This window comes from Neomonachus schauinslandi, chromosome 8 (assembly GCF_002201575.2).
Source record: "Neomonachus schauinslandi chromosome 8, ASM220157v2, whole genome shotgun sequence".
Lineage (NCBI taxonomy): Eukaryota > Metazoa > Chordata > Mammalia > Carnivora > Phocidae > Neomonachus > Neomonachus schauinslandi.
The window spans coordinates 35,672,090-35,687,020 of NC_058410.1; the positions used below are offsets into that span (position 1 = coordinate 35,672,090).

A 14,931-nucleotide genomic window follows, 5' to 3' on the forward strand; every position below is an offset into this window, starting at 1 on the left:
AGGGCGGGAGGGAGAGAGAGAAAGAAGAAAGAAAGGAAGGAAGGAAGAAAGAAAAGAAAGAAAAGAAAGAAAGAAAGAAAGAAAGAAAGAAAGAAAGAAAGAAAGAAAGAAGAAAGAAAGAAAGGAAAAGAAAAGAAAGAAAGAACCTGAAATGATCTTTGTCCTTTCCCATTTCAACTTATCCTTCCTCAATTCCATCTGTCTAGCAAAAGTAGGAAAATAGTCCCAATGAGAAATCTTTAACCCCTAACAGCAAAATTAAAAAAGAAAAAAAGAACAGATGAATCATACTACAGCTGTGATGCAACTTTTGGATGATCTCTCTCACTACCGTCTTTAGCTCGGTAGTCGTGCTGGGATCCAAGTGCGTGTATGGGATGTTCACCTTTGGTCTGAGTCTACAGCTGTGTGGTGAGAATGAAGTTGGTGTCTGGATCTGATCTGTATTAGCTTTGCAAACACATTTTTCTTTCTAATTGTTTTAAAAGTATGGTAAGTACAAATACAGTGCTCTTACTATTTGTCCCAGACAAGAGAGCCTGTTTGATTATAAGATGAAAACAGACATCTGAGTTTTTAGAAAATACTGAAACATTTTTAAAAGTTCTTACTTCAGATTTTTATTTTTATTTTTTGAATAAAAAAGTTTCCTTGATATTGCAGTTCTGCTCTTCATAAACCTCATTTATAAGCCGGGATTATGAAATAGGAAACATTGTCTATACACTGACTGTTCTCTTTCATGTTTCACTCCATCAGGAAACTAAAACCCAGTGTGTACGAATTGCTACAAAAGGTAAGAGGTTTACCTTTTTTTTTTTTTTTCCTTGAGATTCCATTCTCCAGCTTTCTAAAATGAAAGAGCTTTGTTCCCTGCTTCAGGGCTAATTAAATGTGGCACTTCTATTACAGAGTATTTGTAGTAGGGCCCAGTTAAACTGCCAGCCAAGTTCTCTGACTCACTTGGGTGTCTTTAGCACCTAATGGGGTGCTACTTTTATCCTCTAGTACTTGACTGGAGGAATCCTTTTATGAGGATAGGAAGGATTTAGAAAACCTTAGAAGGGCTTATTTCTGCCATTTAGTGTCTTATGTTGCTGATCAACCAATATATTAGGAAAAGCTCAGCACTATCAGCTCAAAATAGCAAGTTGCTTGTTTAAAAACCTCTGTTACTTTCTGTGGTAGACAATCAGACATAAATAGGAACTGAGCTAGTCTGTGCATATGTAAGAGCAGAGGTGTGGAGACCGCTCCTTATCTTCATGAGTCGTACAATTCAGTTGAAGCTACTTTACCTTTTTTTTTTTTAACTTAAAAAAATTGTTTTAATCCAGTTGATGCCAAGAAATTAGATCTGTGATGGCTGATGACCAGCGTAATCCTGCTGACATTGCATATTATAGCTCAGTTGCCTAGTTTCTTTAGGGGGAAACATTTTCATCTTTGAATGAGTATTTGGAGTTCAGGTGTGAGAAAGTCTCCTGCATTCACTATGTTTATAGTCCATTTAAGAGTTCTTTGTGCCAACAAGAGAGAGAGCTATTTGGTGTATTCTAGCAAAAGAAACAGGAAAAAACTGTCCCCGTGCAGACGTGGGACTCCGCAGAGGGTTGGTGCTCTGGGTAGTTTCTGCCAAAATTAGTATTAAACCCACATTCATGAGCAGTAGTTGATTCATTTGGGGTAGAAATGAATGGCCATATTCTGTTTGTGCTGGCATCTTTCCTTTCATCATTTTTCTCCATTTAATCATCAATCTGCTCAATTAAGCATTTGTGTTTTACTCATGATTTGTAAAGGCAATAAAGAAAGACTTTTCCCTTGACTCATGAGAAGTAATAAATAAAAAAAGCTTCACAGAAGAGAAAAAAAATACACCCTTTTTTTTCAATTCAAATACTAAGATTCCTCATAATTTTAAAAATTAAGCAATCCTTAATGACTGATGAGAAAATATATACAGATAAGCGTATAATGGATAGGCATTTATTTTATTTTAAAAGCTTAGCTTGTAGATCAAAAAATTAGAGCTGAAATTTTTAGAAGATAATGGCAGAAGACATTTAGATATGTATCACCTATGTTTTCCCAGATTTAAAATAGAGCCAGATATACAAAATGGTCTTGCATCATCCTCCAAGAAGCTCTTCAGATATGGTCATTCTACATATCTATAGCTGAGAAAAGAAAGCTATAAATGATTCTAAAATTTTAAATTTTCTTATTTGGTTATTGAATTATTTGCATTTACACAAGCTGTTTAAATGTCATTTTATCCCTATCTCAATACATATAAAATTATAATGATGAATATCACATGATATTTAGACTGTAGGGGAGGTGAGATTATGGAAATTGAACTTACCATGTGGCATACAATATCTGCCAGAAACCAAGAGGTAGTAAGAAAGAGTTCATTTGTGGTAGTTTCTGCTTTGTCTAGTAATCTATCCCTGCTATTTTTCTGAGCCTCAGTCTGACAGTGTGGCTTAATGAGTGAGAGAAAAGGACTCTGGCCCTGGACTATCTGGGTTCAAATCCTGACTTTGCCCCTCACTTTAGTGTTGGCAAATCATTTACCCATCATCCTCAAAATAATAGTATTAGAGTACCCTTCTCTTACTGTTATTGTGAGGAATAAAATAGTTTATGTATATGAAATGCTTCAATAATGCCTGGTATATTGTGACTATTACGTAAAAGTTAATTGCCAGTTTTTGTCATCATCATAGTGGTTGCAGTCGTTGTGTACCTTACTTCAGAAGGACATGCTGTAGCCCACCCATGTCTGTGGAGGATACATTCCAAGACCCACAGTGGATAATTGAAACCACAGATAGTACCAAACCCTATGTATACACTATCGTTTGTCCTTACTTACGATAAAATTTAATTTATAAAATAAGCACAGTAAGAGATTATCAACAGTATCATTATAAAGTAGAATAGTTGCAACAATATACTGTAACAAAAGTTATGTGACTGTGACCCCTCTCTCTTTTTCTCAAAATATCTTACTGTACTCACCCTTCTTATTCTTGTGATGATGTGGCTTTGATAAAGCCTCTTTGGTGAGATGAAGCGAGGTGAACGATAGAAGGCTACTACTGACCTTCTGACAACAAGTCAGAAAGTGGATCATGTTTCTGGACCACAGTTGACCACGGGTAACTGACACCATGGAAATCAAAGCTGGATAAGGGTGTAATTTGTGTTATATAGTTATGAAAGAAATATGTATAAAAACAAAACTGAATTTCTGTGATAGAGATTACTTGGAAAAAAGTAGGTTTTTTTAAATTTAATTCCTTCTCTGAACATTTAGCATTTTTCCATTTATGAAAAACCACACTTTTTAGTTTAAAATCAATGTATTGCCTGGCTACATTTTGCACTAACACCATTCAAGTATTAGTCAGCTTTGGAATAAATTTTTTGGCATGAAAATAAAAAAGTTTTTCACAGAACATGTTGAAGACAGACTTAATAGTCAAAATGGCATAACCATATTGACTGAGGAAGAGGCATGAAGGAACCTTCTGGGCAAGGAATGGTTCAGTATTATCATAAGAATACACACAGGTAAAAACCCGTTAAACTGTATACTTAAAATGTATGTAGAGGTCCCTGGCTGGCTCAGTGGTTAGAACATGTATGTGACTCTTGATCTCAGGGTTGTGAGTTCAAGTCCCACATTGGGTGTGGAGCCTACTTTAAAAATAAAAAATGTGTGCACTGTACTAATTTAGGGGACTGAAAATTCTTATGGGAATGTGAGAGAATATAAAAGCCAAGAACAATTAGCGTACATACTAGAGTAGCACGATGATTTTGAAAATTTTTTGACATGTGAGAATTGTTCTAAAAAATTTCCAGTATATATTGTTTCCTGCCTTACTGGAACTCATTCCTTATGATGGCCAACACGTAAAGAGGATATAGACATTGGCTTGATCACTAAAAAAAAGTATGAAGTAAATAATCAAAGTTATAATGTCTAAAATGAAGAGTGGTGTGAACACATGTTATGAGACAAGAGAAGAGGTGTTTTGGAAGTTGTGTACATTGCAGTTAAGATCAGTGGTGCTGCCCTCTGACTCATGTGTAGGTAAGAAGTCATTGAGAAGCCATGTGTCAGGAATGAAATGGATGGGCTGATCTAAATTATCATGAGAAACATGAAAGTCATTCCATTTATAAAACAGCAGACCCCAAACTAGAATTGTTGCAGACCTATGAAAAGGACTTTAACCAGCTGTATCTTGGAAAAGCAGTTTAAGGAGAGTAAATTTCGGGAAAGATTTTTGTGGTACATCAAGGAGGAAGGACAACACTGGGAAGTCACTTGTGCAGTGAGGTGGGAACACCATGCAGCTTGCACGCTCAGCATGCTTAGATGCATGTCTCTCTAACCTCTACTGAAAAGAAAGTGTTTTAGGTTGTTTAATGTAGTTTGCTCTCTGCCCTTTTACATATAATTTATAACAGTGCTCTAAATCCATATATGCACACATACACACATGCACACACAATTATTTGCAGATTAGTAGCTAAGATCTTGTGCTTTGTTGCCATAAATAAATTATAGTGCAATAACTATTCCTTTCTTAAGGAAATTTTCTTCATGAGTAACACCTCTATGGTAAGATTTAAACATACCAAATTATGCAAATATTACATAAATTATAACAAAATTTACCCAAAGAATTTTCAAAAAGTACTTCTGGAAATATGCTGTATCCATATTAAACTAACAAGAGGGGCATCCAGGTGGCTCAGTCAGTTAAGTGTAGGCCTTCAGCTCAGGTGATGATCCCAGGGTCCTGGGATGGAGTCCCAGGGAGCCTGCTTCTCCCTCTCCCTCTGCTGTTCCCCCTGCTTGTGCTCACTCTCTGGCTGTCTCTCTCTCAAATAAATAAATAAAAATATAAAAATAAATAAATTAATCAATTAACAAGAGATGCATTTCAATTGAATTTTTATCTTCTCTTGTTCAATAATATTTAGTATGTTATGTCATTTAAAATTTTCTCTCTGTATAAAAAATCATTTATGGACCCATGTATTTATACATTTACATAAAATTATTCTCAATGTAAAGCAAGTATGGATAAGAAATCCAAATATTGAGTATTTCCTTAAAATAAAACTGAAAAAGAAAACCAACAGTTTGAGAAATTGAAAGTGTTTTAATCTGTTTATATAAGTAGCTTATATTTTGAAACTATTTTGGCTGTGTCCAATTTCTCCCTTATCTGAATTTCTGGATTTTTGAAAGAAAACTGGTTATTTAAAATTTAATTTTAATGCAAGTTTCTGTGTTGTTTGAATCTGTTTATTTTCCCAAAAAAAGTCACATTTCCACTGATAAAAGCCATCACATTTGGTAGAACATAAAAATGTGCGATATATGTAAATTTATTTTAACATAGCATTTAAGGTAAAAAGGAGGGGTTTAAGTTAATAAAATAAGGCTCTATTTTATATTATGACAAACGCTTAAATTCCCAAGTCACGAATGGATTTTATTCCAAATCTCCATTTGTAAATAGTTTGCTTTGGCAGACTATTGTTTGTCTACCCATTAGCCATTCTTTGACTTCTTCCAATTTCATTTGGATATCAGTATTCTAATCATTCATTTAGCAAGTATTTATTTAATGCCTGTAAATTACCACACAATGTTCTAGGCCCTGGGGATCTCATTTGGCAAGTATTTACTTAGGGCCTATAAATTACCACACGATGTTCTAGGCCCTGGGGATAAAGCAGTGAAATAAAGAGAACAAAGACCTTACTTCCGTGGAACTTAAATTCCAGTAGAGGAAACAGACCAGACAAAATAAATATGTGATATGTCAGATGGTGATACTTTCTTTGGAGAGAGATGAAGCAGTAAGGGGGGGATGGAAATTCTGGGGCACGTGTCTAGGCCATAACTATTTCACATACGGTGATTAGAGAAAGACTCCCTGGTAAGGTCAAGGACACGAGGCAGTAACCCCTGTGGGGAAAGATCACACAAGGCAGAAGGAACACGTGCAAAAACCTTGAGGAGAATGTGTCCTTAGCTGCTCAAGAAAGGTGAGCTCAGACTGAGGGGATAAATCAGATGGGTTCAGATCAGCAGCCCTCAAACTTCAGTGTTAGTAGAATCATCTGGAGGGCTTGTTAAGGAGATTGCTGGTCCTTAACTCCAGAGCTTCTGTATCAGTAGGCCTGGGGAGGGGCCCAAGAATGTGCATTTCTAACAAGTTTACTGCTGATGGTGATGCTCCGGGGACCACACTTTGAGAACCACTGATCCAAACAAATCCCATGCACCTGGCCAGTGATTGCTTTAGGTTGTGTATGTCACTCAGTTTTGGTCAGGGAGATCTAAGGATCTGTCTTCTGTCAGGTGTTCTAACAAATTGGTTCCTTTCTGATTTATAAAAGAGAGATGGCAAGAATAATCTTCAACCTATCTTTCTTATCTTGGGGCATTGTTTTATAAAGTTGTGATATTAGTTGTATTAAAATTGAGAGCAGGGCGCCTGGGTGGCTCAGTTGGTTGAGCGACTGCCTTCGGCTCAGGTCATGATCCTGGAGTCCCGGGATCGAGTCCCGCATCCGGCTCCCTGCTCGGCGGGGAGTCTGCTTCTCCCTCTCCCACTCCCCGTTTGTGTTCCCTCTCTCGTTGTGTCTTTCTCTGTCAAATAAATAAATAAAATCTTTAAAAAAAAAAAAAATTGAGAGCAAAACTGGCTAAAAAGAAGGGAAAGTCAAGGAAAACAAATAAGCCAACTCCAGGCCCAAACAGCTCTGAGCTTTTGAATTACCCATTGCTAGAACTCCTTAACCCCAGATATTTATGTTTGAAAAAGCAAAAGTCTTTTTTTAAAAAACACTTTTTTTTTTTAAAGATTTTATTTATTTATTTGAGAAAGAGAGTGAGAGAGAGAGAGCACCAGAGGGGGGAGGGTCAGAAGGAGAAGCAGACTCCCTGCTGAGCGGGGAGCCCAATGCGGGGCTCGATCCTGGGACTCCAGGATCATGACCTGAGCTGAAGGCAGCCGCTTAACTGACTGAGCCACCCAGGCACCCCGAAAAAAAAAAAAGTCTTTATGGAAATCACTACTTGTGGGTAATCTGTTCCCTGCAGCAAATAGTGTCTGAGCTGATGTTAGATTTTTATTTTACCTTGGGAATAATATCTTTAAAAATAGTGGTTTGGGTCCAATGTGATATGTCAAGGACAAATTATTTCATACAGTGATTGCAGGAAAGCACCTAAAATCCATATAACCTAATCATTACCAATGGCATTTAAAAAATAAGGAATTCCCTGGGTGACTGGGTGGCTCAGTCAGTTAAGCGTCCAGCTCTTGATTTTGACTCAGGTCATGATCTCAGGGTCGTGAGATTGAGCCCTGGTCGGGCTCCATGATCTATGTGGGGTCTGCTTGAGATTCTCTCTCTCTCTCTCCCTCTGCCCCTTCCCCTGCGCGTGCACGCCCAGCACTCGCTCTCTCGCAAATAAATAAAATCTTTAAAAAATAAATAGGGAATTCCTTTTAGGTGTCACTCTAGAATACCCGGAACACATCCTTACTGGCCTTCCGAGAGAGCTAGAAAGAAGGAACCCGGACAGTTTCACCAGAAACTGTGGAAAAAAGGGAATTCCAAAAGCTAAGGCATGCATATTTGCATTCATCCATTTACTTATTAGCAGTTTATTCATTCTTTTGATAAACCTAAAGTTGACATGTGATTGTGAAGGATGCCTGTAAGGTGGGTTTAATTCATTTTATTTATCCCTGTCCAGGGAATGGTCTAAGTCAGATGATTATTAACTCAGAATACTGCTTATTTTAAACGATGATATGCAGTCTTCCCTGATTCCTCAGAAATATCTTGACCTCATTGCTAGTGTGCATTTTAAACATGCATTCCAATATTAAGAAAAATTCAGTTGTCATGAAAGAGTAGGTGTGCATGGAAGATTTTATTCAAAATATATAATTAGAATATGCAAACATTGGTAATATTTTAATTTACTTTTTTCTTTCTTCCCTCTTTTGCTGCCTGTTCCCTAATTGCTGGGAAAAAAGTAGGATTTTTTTAAGCACTTTCATAACCTTAATTTTGTCTCATGGCGCTTTTGTCAAATCTTTCTTTATGCCCTTTTCTTTGAGTGTGCAGATGGATAAAAGTGCCTTTTTAAGTGATTAGACATTCAGAAAAAGCAAACATGGGAAGAAAAAGAACACTTAGGCTGTCAAGAAGCTGCAGTAAAACCATAGAAGCTCCAGTTGGTTGTACCATGTGTGTAGAAGATACTTGACTGAATTCGTTCCCACCATATTTACCACAGAGGAATTTGAACTTGAGTACGACTAAATCTCAGCTCTTAAAATGCACTTCTGTGCCTTATCTCTTAGCTCACACCTGAGGTAGACGGTAGATTGAAAGCAGAGGTGAGGTCTAAAGAAAAAATATATTTAATTGGGCTTCAGGGTCTAAAATCCTAACTTTACATTTTTTTAATTGTACTACTCTGCTTTGTTTTGCCAGCTACATGTTGATGAAAATGTTAAAGCATCAGGAAGAAATGTCAGATTCTTTTATGCCCCTGTTTTAAGCTGATGATAACGGAGGTCAACTAGGGTAGTTTAGTCTGGCCATTAAGAAACTCTGGGTGGGGGTGTAGCTTTTCTTGGTCAAGTATAGAATAGGCTTTCAAAAAAACTGCCAACTCTTCCGACAAACTGTAATCCTTGAGAATAACTTTGTTTTTCGTCTGAATGCCTAAGTGCTCTTGCTTTCTCCTGCAAGGGAAGAGTGTGCCTCATTCCTCCTATTAGATCTGTGTACTAGCTTTCAGAAATTAATCTGATTTCAGTTTACATTTTTCTTGAACTCGGAAGGGAGGAAATTACAAAAAATATATATATTAGTAATAGAGTAATAGACTACAGCCTGAGAGAAATGAAAGCATATCTAAGTGAAACCAAACTGGGAACAAGTACAATTTTAATAAAGTTTAAATCAGTGGTTCATGGCTTGGAACTAACCTCTGTTAGACACCAGCATTTCCTGGTGCTTTGTCAAAGGCCTTATCATTGTAAATTCTTTTCTTTCTTTCATAGAGAAAAAGTTACTAAAAAGTTAATAGCTAATAGATTTTTAAACATGTTTGGGAAACAAAGATATCCTTTTGTTTTTGAAAAACTAGAGTTGCAATGAGATATCACCTCACACTAGTCAGAATGGCTAAAATTAACAAGTCAGGAAACGACAGATGTTGGCGGGGATGTGGAGAAAGGGGAACCCTCCTACACTGTTGGTGGGAATGCAAGCTTGTGCAGCCACTCTGGAAAACAATATAGAGGTTCCTCCAAAAGTTGAATATAGAGCTACCCTATGACCCAGCAATTGCACTACTGGGTATTTACCCCAAAGATACAAATGTAGTGATCCGAAGGGGCACCTGCACCCCAATGTTTATAGCAGCAATGTCTACAGTAGCCAAACTATAGAAAGAGCCTAGATATCCAAAGACAGATGAATGGATAAATAAGATGTGGTATATATATCCAATGGAATATTATGCAGCCATCAAAAAAATGAAATCTTGCCATTTGCAACGATGTGGATGGAACTAGAGGGTATTATGCTAAGCGAAATAAGTCAATCAGAGAAAGGTAATTATCATATGATCTCCCTGATATGAGGAATTTGAGAAACAAGACAGAGGATCATAGGGGAAGGGAGGGAAAAATGAAACAAGATGAAACCGGAGAGGGAAACAAACCATAAGAGACTCTTAATCTCAGAAAACAAACTGAGGGTTGCTGGAGTGGAAGGGGGTGGGAGGGAGAGGGTAGCTGGGTGATGGACGTTGGGGAGGGTATGGGCTATGGTGAGCACTGTGAATTGTGTAAGACTGATGAATAACAGACCTGTACCTCTGAAACAAATAATACATTATATGTTAATAAAAAAAAAAAACAAAAAACTAGAGTTGAATAAAAATGTAGTATTCCTTAATGGAGTCAAAGTCTAATGAAATTGTCCAAAATGTTTATTATTCAGAAATCTCTTAGAATGAAGAATCGTCTGCATGGGCTGTAAGGTTTACAAGGCTAGAGGTGATAATCTGTCTATATTCGTTTTATCTGTGCCTGATATTTAATATAAATGTGGTCAATGTCCTTGGAATGGATAGATGGATGAATGAATGAATGAATATTGTTGTCCAGAATTGTTCTACTTTTGAATGCCCTGAAGATATATCAATTTTTTCTACTACATGTTTATTTTATTGGCATAATTTAGAAATAATTTTAAAGTGTTTTATTCTTCTACAGAAAAAAAAAAATTAATATGAATAAAATTCTTGCCCTCTTAGTATTCCAGTCAGCTCTTGCTTCCCCTCCATCTAAGCTGGACTATACTCTTAGAATGGACAAAATGTAGAAAGGAAAGGTTTTCCTGAGTTATTAATTTCATTATTTCTTATATTATTTTTTACTTTTTTTATAAGGAAAATAAGTTTAAAAAGTAAATTTTTACCCACCCCCCCCCACTGGGTAGAAAGTATTTTCATTACTATAAATAGAGGAAGCACGTGATATACCAACCCCTGACTTTTAAAAGCTTATGGTACAATTCATGACACGTATAACAGGCTTGAGAAAAGTTAAAGACTAGAAAAAATACAATATAAATTGTATGTGTAATATAAGTATGTGTCTTACACAAGTATTCTACTAAAGCAGTGGGGAGTTTTCAAAAACAGCAAAGGTTACAGATAGGAAATTTCTGGCAAGTGATAAATTCTAATCTCTGTCTTAAGAAGCCAATTGAACTTTATCTAATTATTATATTTATTTATTATTTTATCATTTTTAGCAATTACATATTACAAAGATATTCCTAGTTTATTTTGCAAGCACTGTAGGGACTTCAAGAGCATTTACTCTACGTTTGTAATAAACTACTTTTAAAACTGAAAAAAATCCTTATATACACCAATCTGCTATATGCAGAATATATTACCTAATATCTTCCCTTAAGGTTTGCTGTTAAGTTTCTTTATTTCTGAAAAGATGTAAAAATAAAACTTCTCCTCTGCCTCTGCTTTTAAGTATCTTGAAATTGCAAAATGAGTAACTAAAGCGATAGTGTCATTTGCAAATGCAGATATTGATTATGTGCAACCAAAAGAATATGAAAATAAATAGGTCCCTAACATACTGCAGCTACCACTCATAACCCTTGATTTCAAATTTAACACTGAATGGTTTTTCCGTTTTCACTGATTGGTTTTATAAATAATGGAAATGGTATTGGTAAGTAAATTTGAACTTACAAACTTATATTAATAAAATATATTCCATTTAGTATTTGTTTTACAGAATGATTTTACACTGAAAAGTTTGGAATCCCTGATCTGAATCATGCCCTCACTTATGGATGAGAAAACTGATTTTATTTAGGATTTGATTTCCAAAGTGGAATAGATCGTTGAAAGTGTAGGCACAGAAACCAACCCCTTGTACTTTTTTCAATATAGCACACTTATTCCACACTGCCTGTCTAGAATCACCAGCTTAAATACCAATATATGTTCAGGCCCCATCTTCATGTCAGCTGAGGCAATAGGATTACCAGAAGTTCATTATAGTAATCATTTCTCTAATGTGATTAAGAAGAATTCAGAGATGTTTATTTGGGAATGTATACTGATAACATCAAACTGAGGATGTTAATACTTTATCGGGGAGAATTTTATAATTTAGAGTTTCACTCAAACAATATCAACAGCAAAGTCTTAATTATTACCTTTAATTCTAGACTGTTGTGTCAGTCACTGAAGAGAATGAAGTCACCTTGCTACTCATAGAACATTCCAGAGACATTTATGAGGAAGGGTCAAAAACAACATTATCTGACAGAGCAAAGATGGCAAAACATCTGGTGATAGGATTATCTCTCCCCACGATCCCTTTGTTCAAGCTGTCAATCAAAATGGAACCTGTTATCATTTCTAGAGAATCATATTGTATTAAATAGATAAGTGATTTGTAACTCATAGTCATTCTTGGTTTGGGGCTCTGTGGTAGGCGGAATAATGGGCTCCCTAAAGATGTCCATGTTCTAATCTCCAGATTACCTTACATGGCAAAAGAAATTTTGCAGATGTATTGAGTTAAGGATCTTGAGATGGGGAAATTAGTCTGGATTGTCCAGCTAGACTTAGTGTCATCATGAGGGATCTTATAAACGGGAGGGGGGAGGGTCAGAATCAGGGAAGGTATGTGGGGACAGAAGCAAGGATTGGGAATGATGTGCATTGCAGAGCCAGAAAGGGGCCCTGAGCCACGGAATGCAAATGGCCTCGGGAAGATGGAAAAGACAAAGAAACCATTTCCCCCCTTGAGCCTCCAGGAGGAACACAGACCAGCCAACACGTTAATTTTAGTCCTGCAAGTCTCATGTAGGACTTCTGACCTCTAAAAATGTAAGATAATGAATTCGTGTTGTTTTAACCCACAAATTTTGGTAATTTGTTTCATCGTGAAAAGTTACTATTGCAGATTTTAGCACCTGTAAGTGCTGTGAGACTTTGGAATCGGGCAGTGGGCAGAGGCTTGGAAAAATTTTGAAGAGCATGATAGAAAAAGCCTAGATTGCCTTTAACAGACTGTTAGTAGGAATATGAACGTTTAAAGTCTCTGCCAGCAAGGGCCCAGAAGAAAATAAGGAACAGGTTATTGGAAACTGAAGCGAAGGAGATCCTTGTTACGTGGCAGAAATTCAGCTGAATTATGTCCTACAGTTGTGTGGGAAGCAAATTTATAAACAGTGAACTTGGCTATGTAGGTGAGGAGTTTTCCAAGCAGTGTTGAAGTTGCAGCCTTTCTAAAAACACACATGTTGTATATACATATATATGGAGAGACAGACACACACGTGTGTGTGTGTATATATATATATATATATGTTGATGTTATTACTATCTTTATACAGCGGTGGTACAGATTCCCTATTTTAATCTTTTGCTTTTGAAGAAGGTAAATGCTAAATTACAGAAAACTTATTTTTATTCTTAGCAATTAAAAACAGGTCTTCAGAGTGAATCCCCACATGGAAAGGATTACATTAGCTTTATTGTGATATTATGGTAACAAGAGCTCTGCCTCTCTTTTTTCCTACATTTTTATCCTATTGGAGGGGGGAAAAAGATTAAAATCCAGTTTGGCCTTATTATAACACTCGGCAAATGTGTTTTAGAGGATTGGTTTATGATTTTTACTCCATAGTAGACAAAGTATTCTTTATCCTCTATCAGTTAAGTGTCTGATATTATGCATTCTATTCAATTTTTAATGAAATGTGGATTACTTTAAAGATTATCTCTCTGATTCAATACATGGCATTAGAGTAGAAAGTTAATTGGATCTTTCTTGAATAAGCAGTGACCACTATGTGTGATTGATAGGAGGAAAAGATAGTAAATGACATATTTTTGAATTTATGTGTTGAACTTTTATTTATTTATTTTTAAAGATTTTATTTATTTATTTATTTATTAGACAGAGCAAGAGAGGGAACACAAGCAGGGGGAGTGGGAGAGGGAGAAGCAGGCCCCCCGCTGAGCAGGGAGCCCGATGCGGGGCTCGATCCCAGGACCCTGGGATCATGACCTGAGCCGAAGGCAGACGCTTAACGACTGAGCCACCCAGGCGCCCCTGTGTTGAACTTTTAGATTAGTATTTTTTGTGATCAGTTTTCTCGAGTAAATTATGTAGCCCCTATTACCCTTATAAAAACTATAGAGAAATTCTAATTTCTTTTAAAAATAAAAATTTCTCAGGTTTTGTGAAAATGAGATATAAAAAAAAAAGTCACATACTTGAGCACATATATAGTTTAGTGTGTTTTCATTTTAAATACAGAAAGTGGATGCTGTCACCCAAACATCTAAATAGTTCTAGATCTATCTCCTGTTTTGACAAGGATCTCAACTGAGCTTCAAAATTTGGAATCTTGTTCACTTCTTACAATTTTTTTTTCTCTTTTATTCAAGAGCTTCTGCTGAATTTAGTGGCAAAGAGATTGTCATTCCTACTTCATTCTTTAAGGAAATACAGAAATTCATCCGCTTGTAAATATGATGGAGGGGACAGTGATAGCCACCACATTTTTGTATATCCTTGGTAGTAGTTCACAGTTTGAGTATCACTGACCCTTAAGTACACACAAATCATCCTTTTAAAACAATGCTCCTCGGGCGCCTGGGTGGCTCAGTTGGTTAAGCGACTGCCTTCGGCTCGGGTCATGATCCTGGAGTCCCGGGATCGAGTCCCGCATCGGACTCCCTGCTCGGCAGGGAGTCTGCTTCTCCCTCTGACCCTCCCCCTCTCATGTGCTCTCTCTCATTCTCTCTCTCTCAAATAAATAAACAAAAAAATCTTTGAAAGGAAAAAATAAATAAATAAATAAAACAATGCTCCTCTTCCTGATAGCTGTTTGTGTATGCAGCTGTGCTTCCATATTGCAAATTCAGAAAGACGATGTTCTGATTACTAGCTGCTGTTATTTACTACACCCAGCTTTGCATCTGTGCCTCGTAAAGATCTCAAGTCTTTGCTTTTGAGGAAACCACTCATACTTGTATACCTCCTACTTTCCTGGCCTATTTGCTGCTATTATTTCCCAGATGAAAATCTAACTGGGCTATGCTTTTGAGGGAGGGCTTCACTGTACTAGTAAAACTTTTCCATTGCTCACTTCCATAATCATCATCTCGGTCTGACTCCTTTATAGAAAGCTTCTTTGTATTGGCCAGTTATCTTTCTGACGAGTTTAGCCGCTACGGTAGATAGTTTAAAGTAAACATGGTTCATTGTTGGTGGTCCAACAGTGTATAAAGACTAG

The 14,931-nt window shown here is 36.6% G+C and overlaps 1 protein-coding gene across 5 annotated transcripts in view; it reads left to right on the forward strand.

Moving 5' to 3' along the window:
• PTPRK (protein tyrosine phosphatase receptor type K) overlaps positions 1-14,931 on the forward strand; it is a 553,659-nt gene that overhangs the window by 457,436 nt on the left and 81,292 nt on the right. For all 5 annotated transcript variants that reach the window (XM_044917510.1, XM_044917509.1, XM_044917507.1 and 2 more), the window contains one exon: positions 760-796. In XM_044917510.1, the coding sequence (XP_044773445.1) occupies positions 760-796 (37 nt within the window). The remainder of the gene's footprint in view (positions 1-759; positions 797-14,931) is intronic.